This window comes from Aquarana catesbeiana, linkage group LG11 (assembly GCF_042186555.1).
Source record: "Aquarana catesbeiana isolate 2022-GZ linkage group LG11, ASM4218655v1, whole genome shotgun sequence".
Classification (NCBI taxonomy): domain Eukaryota; kingdom Metazoa; phylum Chordata; class Amphibia; order Anura; family Ranidae; genus Aquarana; species Aquarana catesbeiana.
Window position 1 is genome coordinate 46187709 of NC_133334.1, and position 12273 is coordinate 46199981.

Here is a 12273-nt window from a genome sequence, read left to right on the forward strand (position 1 = left end):
ACAAGTCGATCGATCAGCAACATTGTGTTTGTCATTGTGTTCTGCTGGCAGGGAAGGCTCCCCACTGGCAGAATATAATAGCGAGCGCTGCAGGAGGGATTCCCCTATCAACACTGACTTTGATGATGGAGGAATCAAACTATTTTCTTTCTTTCCACCCATGATAATTTATGGCCCGCCTAATGCTTTTGCAAAAAAAAAAGGGAAGAAAAAAAAGGATACAGTTTACAAAATAAAATGATTATGATTGGGCTGCCAGTGCACCACAACAGATTCCAAAATGTAAATGACCCTTTTTTAAAAACCGTAGCATACCACAATGTATGTTATATGTGCTGTGGTGTGCTGGTATGTGTTAGGCTCTGCTGCACAATGCATTGGGGTGCTTTGGACTCTATACAATGTATTGGGGTGTTTTGGGTTCTACTGTGTAATGGTTTGCATTGGGCTCTGTTCTACCATGAGATCCATTGGGCTCTACTGTACAATGGGATGCATTGGGCTTTATTGTACAATGGGTTGTATTGGGCTCTGTTCTACCATGGGATACGTTGGGCTCTATTGTACAATGAGATGCATTGGGCTCTACTGTACAATGGGGTGTGTTGGGCTCTCCTGTACAATGGGATGCATTAGGCTCTATTGTACAATGGGATGTATTGAGCTCTACTGTACAATGGAGTGCATTGGACTCTATTGTACAATGCGGTGCGTTGGGCTCTATTGTACAGTGGGATGCATTTGGCTCTATTGTACAATGAGGTGCATTGGGCTCTATTGTACAATGAGGTGCATTGGGCTCTATTGTATGAGGTGCATTGTGCTCTACTGTACAATGGGATGCATTGGGCTCTATTGTACAATGGGGTGCGTTGGGCTCTAAATCTGTACAATAGGATGCATTGAGCTCTACTGTACAATGGGGTGCATTGGGCTCTAATGTACAATGGAGTGCATTGGGCTCTATTGTACAATGGGGTATGTTGGACTCTACCGTACATTGGGATGCATTGGGCTCTATTGTATAATGGGATGCATTGGGCTCAATTCTATAATGGGGTGCATTGGGCTCTATTCTACAATGGGATGCATTGGGCTCTATTGTACAATGGGGTGCGTTGGACTCTACCGTACAATGGGATGCATTGGGCTCTATTGTACAATGAGGTGCATTGGGCTCTACTGTACAATGGGATGCATTGGGCTCTATTGTACAATGGGATGCATTGGGCTCTATTGTACAATGGGATGCATTGGGATTTACTGTACACCGTATTGGGCTATGTTGGACACTTCTGTACAATGCATTGGGCTCTACTGTACAATGGGGTGTGTGAGGCTCTACTGTACAATTTTTTGGGATACGTTGGGCTCTCATGTACAATTTGGTTGTATTTGGTTAATGTGTTGGGATGTCATTTACAACGAATGGCAATGCAACGCTCATAGTGAAGGTGTGTTGTAATGCAATGCCCATTATTACATGCGCTGGCACACCGTACGAGTGTGAATAGGCCCTTATTTTCATTTTGATGAATGTATAAAATTCACTCACCCTTCAAGAATTTTGACCATGTTTTGCTTAATATGTTGATTTCCTATGATTGTCAGCTCCATCTAGTGGCCATGATTCAGTATTTTCCAGACTGAGATATTTCAGGAAAATACTGTGTTATGGCCACTAGAAGAAGCTGACAGTCACAGGAAACCAATGTATTAAGCAAAGGACTGAGTATTTTTTTTTCACGAATAGAACAGTCAAGAAATATAATATTCTTGCAGAGTTCATAAGAACAGCGAGCGGCTTGTATATTAGAGTCATGGTCATTAAACCTATTACTGGGCTATGCTGTTGAAAAGTCTGACTGTCATTTGACTCTGTACTCATAATATTATGATCTTATAATTACTTTACTTATGCTTTGTTTTCCAGATTCATTTTGAAAATGTTGTAGAAAATAAAGGTAAGTGTCATTTGGTGTTGGTGTGCAGGTTGGGGTATGTATTCTGTGCTATTCATAAAATGCAGACTTCAGAATGTCCTCATAGCTTATTAAAAGGAAATTAATTAGAACATGTCCCAGAAGAATCTGATGGAAGCTGAGCTTTGTTCATATCCTGGAGCTGCATGCCGGAGAAGAGAGGTGGAGGTGTTTTGTAGTCCCTGTGTGTCAGTGATGATCCTCCATTGATAAGAAGTCATTCTAGATCAGGCTAGGTGAACCCTGGCACCCCAGATGTTTTGGAACTACATTTCCCATGATGCTCGTGCACTGTGCAATGTAGCTGAGCATCATGGGAAATGTAGTTCCAAAACATCTGGGTTGCCAAGGTTCGCATATATATATTGCACGGTACCAGTCCTTAGGTGTGGTGGCTGCATTAGTTTTCTTTTTCATGGTAAGAACATTTTCTGCCAATAAACTATATAGTATATCCTGCCAGAATTCCAGTCTTCTTGAGCACTAAACTGATATATAGAAAGTATTATTGTTCCCAGGTATCTTCTGTGAACTACAAAGGAGTCCCTCCCTATATATTGATGCTAAGGAGTGGAGGAGGGGTTAGTAGTTTAAACCCCGGTTCACACTGATGCGGTGCGGGAAACACAGCGATTCCTGAGCGTTTCCCGCACAGCATAGCAGTCGCGATCTGCTGCAGGTGTCAATGGAAAGTTAACGACACCCAAAAAGCAGGTCGCAAACACAGTGCGTTTTCCTGAACTGGATCACATCTGGTTCCAGTGCAAATAAAAAAAAGCTGCCTGCACCATACTGATCTGGATATGGTGTGATTTAAGCCATCCAAAGTAAATGGGTTCAAATCACACTACACAGAATCGCATGTGCTTTGCACAGGAATGCAGTGTGATTCCTGTGTGATTGACATACAGTTCACAATGTGAACCTAGGCTGATACCGAAGAGCAGCCAGGAGTGACAACATTGTTCCTCCAGTGATACAGTGGGGTGGGTGAGCGTTGTCACCCAAGGGCAGGAAATGTGTTAGTGGCAGGGTCCAGAAATCCAGAAAATGAATGCAGCCACCACATCTAAGGGCGCAGGGGCGTAACTAGAAATAGCAGGGCCCCATAGCAAAATGTTGTATGGGACCCCCCTGCAAACAGTCCCCCCCCACAGCTGCCCTAGTGTCAATGTAGTGTGACCTGTGCCACATACAGCATGACCTGTGCACAATGCAGCGTGACCTGTGCCCAATACAGCGTGACCTGTGCCCCATGCAGCGTGACCTGTGCCCTATGCAGCGGTACCTGTGCCCCATACAGTGTGATCTGTGCCCCATACAGCATGACCTGTGCCCCATATAACGTGACCTGTGCCCAATGCAGCATGACCTGTGCCCCATGCAGCGTGACCTGTGCCCCATGCAACGTGACCTGTGCCCCATGCAACGTGACCTGTGCCCCATACAGAGTGACCTGTGCCCCATACAGAGTGACCTGTGCCCCATAGAGCCTGGTCTGCATGTGCCCCATACAGCATGACCTGTGCCCCATACAGCGTGACCTGTGCTCCATACAGCGTGACCTGTGCTCCATACAGCCTGGTCTGCCTGTGCCCCATACAGCCTCACCTATGCAGAGGAAGAGGCAAGCCACCCAGATCAGCAGAGAGCGTGATTGCCCGCTGTAATAGCTTTCATTTAAATCTCCCGTCTTCCCAGGGCTCACATCACATTTTGGCCCGACGCCTTTGATGACGTCACATGTCCCATATTGGATAGGCGTTCTGTCTATCAAAGGTGCCGGGCCAAGAGGTGGAGCTATGTGACGTGAGCCCCGGGAACACTGGAAGTTCTAATGAAAGCTCTTACATGGGGCAATTCAGCTCTCTGCTGATACGGACAGCTCCTCTCTTTCTCTTCTCTCTCTTCCCCTGGCTGGGAGACTGTGCCGGCGGTGCTCTCATCCTCACCGGGACCCACTCGGCTGCGGGCCCCATAGCGCCCGCATGGGTCGTTATGGTGGTAGTTACGCCCCTGTAAGGGCGCATGCACACAGAACGTTTTTACAGCTGCTGTTAGGGGCGTTTGACTTTTTTTTTTTCTTAAATGCCTTTAAAAGCCCCTCCATGTTAGCCTATGTATCCATGCACACCTAAACTGTCAGAGGCGTTTGGAGGCATAAGTTACATAGTTACATAGTAGGTGAGGTTGAAAAAAGACACAAGTCCATCAAGTCCAACCTATGTGTGTGATTATGTGTCAGTATTACATTACATATCCCTGTATGTTGCGGTCATTCGGGTAATTATCTAATAGTTTCTTGAAGCTATCAATGCTCCCCGCTGAGACCACCGCCTGTGGAAGGGAATTCCACATCTTTGCCGCTCTTACAGTAAAGAACCCTCTACATAGTTTAAGGTTAAACCTCTTTTCTTCTAATTGTAGTGAGTGGCCACGAGCCTTATTAAACTCTCTTCTGCGAAAAAGTTTTATCCCTATTGTGGGGTCACCAGTACGGTATTTGTAAATTTAAATCATATCCCCTCTCAAGCGTCTCTTCTCCAGAGAGAATAAGTTCAGTGCTCGCAACCTTTCCTCATAACTAAGATCCTCCAGACCCTTTATTAGCTTTGTTGCCCTTCTTTGTACTCGCTCCATTTCCTGTACATCCCTCGTGAGGACTGGTGCCCAGAACTGGACAGCATACTCCAGGTGCGGCCGGACCAGAGTCTTGTAGAGCGGGAGAATTATCGTTTTATCTCTGGAGTTGATCCCCCTTTTAATGCATGCCAGTATTCTGTTGGCTTTATTAGCAGCAGCTTGCTGCCATTGCTGAGCCTTTCATCTACTAGGACCCCCAGGTCCTTTTCCATCCTAGATTCCCCCAGAGGTTCTCCCCCCAGTGTATAGATTGCATTCATATTTTTGCCACCCAAATGCATTATTTTACATTTTTCTACATTGAACCTCATTTGCCATGTAGTCGCCCACCCCATTAATTTGTTCAGGTCTTTTTGCAAGGTTTCCACAGCCTGCGGAGAAGTTATTGCCCTGCTTAGCTTAGTATCGTCTGCAAATACAGAGATTGAACTGTTTACCCCATCCTCCAAGTCGTTTATAAACAAATTAAATAGGATTGGTCTTAGCACAGAACCCCGGGGGACCCCACTACCCACCCCTGACCATTCTGAGTACTCCCCATTTATCACCACCCTCTGAACACGCCCTTGTGGCCAGTTTTCAATCCATGTACTCACCCTATGGTCCATGCCAACGCACCTTATTTTGTACAGTAAACGTTTATGGGGAACTGTGTCAAATGCTTTTGCAAAATCCAGATACACCACATCTACGGGCCTTCCTTTATCTAGATGGCAACTCACCTCCTCATAGAAGGTTAATAGATTGGTTTGGCAAGAAGGATTCTTCATGAATCCATGCTGCTAATGATATCGTTCTTATTACTAAAATCTTGTATATAGTCCCTTATCATCCCCTCCAAGAGTTTACATACTATTGATGTTAGGCTAACTGGTCTGTAATTCCCAGGGATGTTTTTTGGGCCCTTTTTAAATATTGGTGCTACATTGGCTTTTCTCCAATCAGCTGGTACCATTCCAGTCAATAGACTGTCTGTAAAAATTAGGAACGGTCTGGCAATCACCTGACTGAGTTCCCTAAGTACCCTCGGATGCAAGCCATCTGGTCCCGGTGATTTATTAATGTTAAGTTTCTCAAGTCTAATTTTAATTCTGTCCTCTGTTAACCATGGAGATGCTTCCTGTGTTGTGTCATGAGGATAAACACTGCAGTTTTGGTTACTGAAGCCCCCCAATTCACTCGCGAAGACTGAGGAGAAGAATAAATTCAATACCTTTGCCATCTCCCCATCCTTTGTAACCAGATGTCCTTCCTCATTCTTTATGGGGCCAATATGGCCTGTCCTCCCTTTTTTACTGTTTACATACTTAAAGAATTTCTTGGGATTTTTTTGCTCTCCTCCGCTATGTGTCTTTCATGTTCTATCTTAGCTGTCCTAATTGCACCCTTACATTTCTTGTTGCATTCTTTATAAAGTCTGAATGCTGATGATGATCCCTCAACCTTGATTTTTTGAAGGCCTTCTCCTTTGCTTTTATATGCATTTTTTACAGTTAAGCCATCCAGGATTTTTGTTCGCACTTTTAAATTTATTACCCAATGGGATACATTGGCTAATGCCCTTATTTAATATGCTCTTAAAGCAAACCCATCTCTCCTCCGTATTTTTTGTTCCTAATATTTTATCCCAATTTATGCCTTTTAGCAAGGTTTGTAGTTTAGGGAAGTTGGCTCTTTTGAAATTCAGTGTCTTTGTGTTCCCTTCATGTTTCCTATTTGTGTGATTTATACTGAAACTAATTGACCTGTGATTGCTGTTACCTAAATTGCCCCATATTTCTACATCTGTGATCAGGTCTGTATTGTTGGTAATCAGTAGATCCAGTAATGTTTTATTTCTAGTTGGTGCGTCTACCATCTGACCCATAAAATTGTCCTGCAAGACATTAAGGAACTGGCGAGCCTTAAATGAATGCGCGGTTCCCTCCGCCCAGTCTATGTCTGGATAATTAAAATCCCCCATTATGATAACACTTCCCATCCTTGCTGCTAATCCAATTTGTGATAGGAGATCCGTCTTTAGGGGCAGTAGAAAAAAGTGTTTAGGGGCAGTAGAAAAAAACAACAGCCTGTGCTTCCAGGAGCAGTAAAAGCGAAAAAACGACAAAAAACGCGGCTAAACACATCAAGCCGCGTTTGACGTTTTTTGGGCGTTTTTACATTATAGGGAGTCTTTTTAATGAAAAGACGCCCAAAAACGCTAACCCCGGAGAATGCGCAAAAACGTGCAATAATGCTAATGTAAAAAAAATGAAAAAAAAAAATGGCGTTTTTAGCACTGCTGTAACACTGGTGTTTTTAAAATGCCCTGTGTGCATGAGCCCTAAGGATTGATAAGCTGCATTTTTTTAAATTCTTTGTTTTTGTGTTCATTAATTGGGAACCTGTACAGAGAACAAAATAGGTGAACAGTATGGATCTTTAGACCCCTTTCACACTGGGGCTGCGGCCGCATTGGCGCTAAAGCGCCGTTTGTTCTAGCGGAGCTTTATGGCTGATTAAGCGGCGCTTTTGCGCATCTTTGCGGCTGCTAGCGGGGCGCTTTTAACCCCAAAAAAGGGGTTAAAGGCTTTGAAAGCGATGCCCATTCATTCCAATGGGCAGGGCATTTTGGGAGAGCTGTATACAGCGCTCCCAACCCGCCCCGAAGATGCTGCTTGCAGGACTTTTTTTCCGTCCCACAAGCGCACCGCCGCGGGGTGAAAAGGCAAACTGCAATGAATGAGAGGCGGTTTTCAGGCACTTTGCAGAGGCTATTTCTAGCGCTAAAGTGCCTGAAAACCGCCCCAGTGTGAAAGGGGTCTTAAAGTTAAAGTTTAAAGTTAAAGGTTCGTTTTAAAAAAAAAAATACCAAACAGGTCATACTTACCTGCTCTGTGCATTGGTTTTGCACAGAGCAGCCCCGATCCTCTTCTTGGGTCCCCTGCCAGAGCTCCTTCTCCTTGACCAGAGCCCCCATAGCAAGCCGCTTGCTATGGGGGCACTGGCACGTGCTTGCTCCTGAGCCCTGCTCTATGCATCCATAAGACACATAGAGCCACGGCTTGGCCCTGCCCCCCGCTATCACCTCATTGGCTCACTGGCTGTGATTAACAATGAGGAGAAGTAGTCCGGGGACAACTGAGGCTCTCGTGCACATCACTGGATCGAGATGGGGCTCAGGTAAGTATTAGAAGGTTTTTATGCATTTTATGCATGAAGGTAAAAAACCTGCAGCCTTTACAACCACTTTAAAGCGGTTGTATATCCACAGAAAAAAAAATGTTAAAAAAAAAAAGCCTGTAAGGCACAATGAGCTAGTATGCACCGCATACTAGCTCATTATGAAATACTTACCTTTGAACGAGGTCCCCGTATCGCAGGCCGGTCCACGCACAGGGAACTGACATTTTGCCCTTCGCGTGTCTTCCGGGTTCGCGGCTCCGGCACTGTGAGTGGTCGGAGCTGCGATGGCGTCACTCCCATGTGCGTGGGAGACTTCTTCCCGGCAAGGTCCGGCAGCCAGGTATTCACAGCGCATGCACTGCTGAGGTCAGAGGCTGCATGCAAAGTGAATATCTCCTAAACTGCACAGGTTTAAGAGATATTAATTTTACATACAGAGAAGCCTTATTATAGGCCTTATTATAGGCTTCCCTGTAGGTAAAAATGAAAAAAAAAATGGGTATACAACCACTTTAATGCAGAAGAGACATACTGAAGTTGATTTATGAAAGGCAAATAGATTGTGCACTTTGCAAGTGCAGTTGCTCCAGAGCTTAGTAAATGGGGTAAAGTTTAACTTTACAAAGAACATCCAATCACATGCAAAGAAAATGAAAAAACAGCATTTTTGCTTGCACATGATTGGATGATGGAAGTCAGCAGAGCTTCCCCTTATTTACTAAACTCTGGAGCAACTGCACTTGCAAAGTTCTCGGTCTATTCTCCTTTAGTAAATCGGCTCCAATAAATCATTGAAAAATCAGTGAAGGTTTCTGTGTCATTCGAAGTGATAGTTCCTGTTGTTGGTGTTGATGTTCTCACCGTCTTTCTGTCTTTCAGATGGGACTATGGCGGAGCGCCCGGAGGTGGAGCCTCCTGATGTTTTCAGTCTCATCATTGCGTCCAACAAAGGTAAAAATACGAGCGCACTGATGTAGGCACCCATTGACTGGCTGAAAATGCTAGTTGCCTGGCTGTTATTCGGATCCCATGGCTTCCATTCTTTCTGCCTTATGGGCTGGAAACAGGAATGTAGATCTGGAGTTCATCCACTGCACTCATCTGCTCCGGGTCTTGTGACTCCAATGAAGCCAGAGACAGCCAGGTCATCTGCATTTTCTGACCCAGGTATATAGATTAAATCAGTCCCAGATTATATATACAGCTTTCTGCTTGTCTATCTGCTAAAGCAAACAAGTGGTTCAAAATAAGGACTGGTTTACACTTGCATTGTGGTCTGAAAAGCGATCTGCGATATTGCGGCAGACAAATTGGACACTAACTGACATCTTTTTTGGGGACCAGTGACACTAATACAGTGATCAGTGCTAAAAATATGCACTGTCACTGTACTGGCAGGGAAGGGGTTAACATCAGGGGCGATCAAAGGGTTAACTGTGTGCCTAGCGAGTGTTTCTGTATACTGTGGGAGGTGCTTGTACTAGAGGAAGGCATGGATCAATGTTCCCGCTTTACAGGAAAACAGAATCAATACCTTCCTTACTGACAGAACAGCAACCTGCCTTGTTTACATAGACAGACTGCTGTTCTGCCTCTGTACTGAAGCATTGGCTGGTGCCAGTGGACATGGAGTCCATTGTACCCGCTATGTATATGTAAGTTATACGGTCGGCAAGCGGTTAACAAAGCCAGATATTACCTTGTAAATGTAGCAGTGACATCGTTACTGTGCTGTACATAGTCTGAGCAGAAAGGAGGGATGTGGGAGGGGCCCAGTAGGCTTCACCCACTACAGGCTGCCTGCAGAAAATGACAGGAGGGGGCGGAGACAAGACCGGTCACCCTACACAAGGAGAGAGAGCAGCAGTGAGCGGTCTTTATTACAGAAAAAGTCTCACGCTAGATTGCTGCACAGATCTGGAAAAAATACACAAAGCACACCGAGATACAAGGAAGAATTCACATGACGAATGTATTTGGACAATATTTGCTGATCCCAGGTTTCAGCTGTACCAGTGAGACCCGGAGCGATAATGACTAAAAAGAGGGGTAGTGTAGGGCCGGTCATGACAGTGTGGCTAAGGGAGACACAGAAGGGGTTAATATTGGAAGGAAAACATGGTAAGAAAAGGGGAGGTAAAAAAACAGTCTTTTGGAAGGAAGGGGGAGGAGTTATATTTAAAGGAGGGGTGGAGCAAGGGGTCAGTGTGAGAAAGAGTTAGACGGAGGAGGCAGTTTTTCCCACCCTCCCTCCCTATATATATATATATGTTATATATGTGCCATGTGTTGTGTGTAGTGTGTAGTTTTTCTGATTTCAGGAATGGGAGAGGGTCGTCATGACAGCACAGATGGTCCATTTTGGGTAGGGGCTGTATTCTTCTGGTGGTCTTTGACGGGGGCAGTAAAAGGAGGGATAAAATAAGGGGTGGGGGGCTCATCGTTAGCATGTGCCCCTCCGGTGTATTCCTGAACGTTGGATGGAATACTGGATTTTGTGGCGCTGCGGGAAGCGGTTGTCTCCGAGCGGCTACAGCTGGAGGCCTATTAGTTTGGTAAATGTCCCGCAGTGCGTTGGTGTTATACGATGGTATACGTTGGTTATATTGGAAAGGTGGGTCACCGTCAGAGACCATCAGACTGGGGTTAACAGGTTATGTTATTACGTTATTATTTATGTTTATTGGTTATTTATTGGAGTTATTATTATTTGGAAGTGTTTTAATAAAAGAGGCTGTTATGGCCATTTTACTCCAACAAATAGAAGGTGTGGTCTCATTATTTCAGGTGGGTAAGATATTGGGTTGGAGTATTACGGTGACTGAATGTAGGTGAACATTTGGTCTACACTGGTCATGGGGTTGCCTTTACTCCTGTCTGTCACTTCTGTTTGATAACCTTTTGTGACTTTCAGAAAATGAGTATTGTGCTTTTTTTATCTGCCAGTTAACAATACAAATGTCTTATCTGTTTGTAGAGAGCAAAGCCCTGCTGCATGAAGGAGACATCGCTGTGGATTTCGGACGCAACGCTTTAAAGTGTAATGACAACTCCTGTAGATGGACTAAAAACAGCACTGGATTCGTCAACGTGCCCTACAACCTCTCCTCCACCTACAGTGAGTATTCTGACTCCTCCCACAATGAAACATCCATCTGCAGTGCTGGGGCCCCTGGGGGCCATTTCCCAGCAGGACACTATGAGAATGAAGGCTTTGTCTACTCTCTGTGCCTGGGAGCAACGCCTGTAGAAGACAGTAGGACCGGCATCTAGAGTAGAAGGGGCATCACCTGGATGAAATGTTGTCTATGTCTGATTATTTCACAAGATGCACCTAATAAAGGGGGTCTTCTGGTTCCACAGGTTCCTCTGATATCGCGGTGTTCCTTGGCGCCATGCAAGAATTTGCAACTCTCACCTGCGTGCGCTTCATCCCACGCTCCACGGAATCAGACTATGTGCAAATTATGGACGACGACGGGTATGTGAAAAATTCTTCTCCAACTACTTGTTTTTATGCAGCTGCCAAAAATGTAAATTTTACTTTCTTGCAACCATCGCAGCCGTATTTAGTGGAAATCTCCTGGAATTGGCATTGCTCTGCTCTTCCACTTGTATCTCTGTTCTCTTGAAAGTCTCTTGAAAGTCTTGAAAGTCTCTTGAAAGTCTTACCAGAGCTTGAGGTCAAGTTGCAGACAGCCTCTGGCACAGAAAACTGTCTTCATAGTGACCTTTAGGCTTATTGCACCAAGAGTTTTGTTTCTGAGACCCTTTTCTAAGGTCTCATTCACATGTGTGGCTCTTGTTGGACGTTTGACAGGTGGTGGTGCCTGCTGCCTGTGTTAACCCTCAAAATGACACCCCCACCGTGCCGCAACCACGTGCACTGCATGCGGTTTCAGGGCAGTTGTGGCGTGGCCCCATTGAATTGGTCATATTCAGCACCAGTACCACCCGTTGAATGCGACATGACTTTTAACTGCTTACCTACCTGGGCAGTTTTTTTTTTTTTTTACTTTTCACATACATGTTAAAATCTGCATTTTTTTTTTTTAAAGAAAATTACTTAGAACCACCAAACATTTTCAGAAAGTGGATGCCCCGGAGAATAAAATGGCGGCTGTTGCAATTTTTTATGTTACTAGGGATGCGCCGATACCAAGCATTTGAGCGAGTATCGATAGTCGCCCAAATGCTCTGCAGTGCAATTTGCGTCGATACAAAATGAATGGGCGCACATCACACTGGCGGTCCGCTTCCAAGCTGACATCACTTCCGCCTCCTACCCGCGGTGTCCCGGAACTTCTCCTCCAGCCCTGTGAGCACCTCCAGTGGCCCTTATTTGTTACCATTGGCGGACCTGGACACCTATGTAGATATTGTGCCTATTAGACTCCTGCTGTCTCCCTGGACTTTTAAAGCATCTGATCCAGCACAGATCGGGTTTGATCAGATGCTTCCTTGGCTGTACCGGCCAGGCCAG

At 45.1% G+C, this 12273-nt stretch overlaps 1 protein-coding gene across 1 annotated transcript in view; it reads left to right on the forward strand.

Annotated features, from left to right (window-relative positions):
* LOC141111697 (embryonic protein UVS.2-like) overlaps nucleotides 1-12273 on the forward strand; it is a 30973-nt gene that overhangs the window by 1146 nt on the left and 17554 nt on the right. Inside the window, exons 2-5 of the mRNA XM_073603844.1 lie at nucleotides 1934-1964; nucleotides 8670-8741; nucleotides 10768-10908; nucleotides 11154-11271. Coding sequence (XP_073459945.1) covers nucleotides 1934-1964; nucleotides 8670-8741; nucleotides 10768-10908; nucleotides 11154-11271 — 362 coding nt within the window. The remainder of the gene's footprint in view (nucleotides 1-1933; nucleotides 1965-8669; nucleotides 8742-10767; nucleotides 10909-11153; nucleotides 11272-12273) is intronic.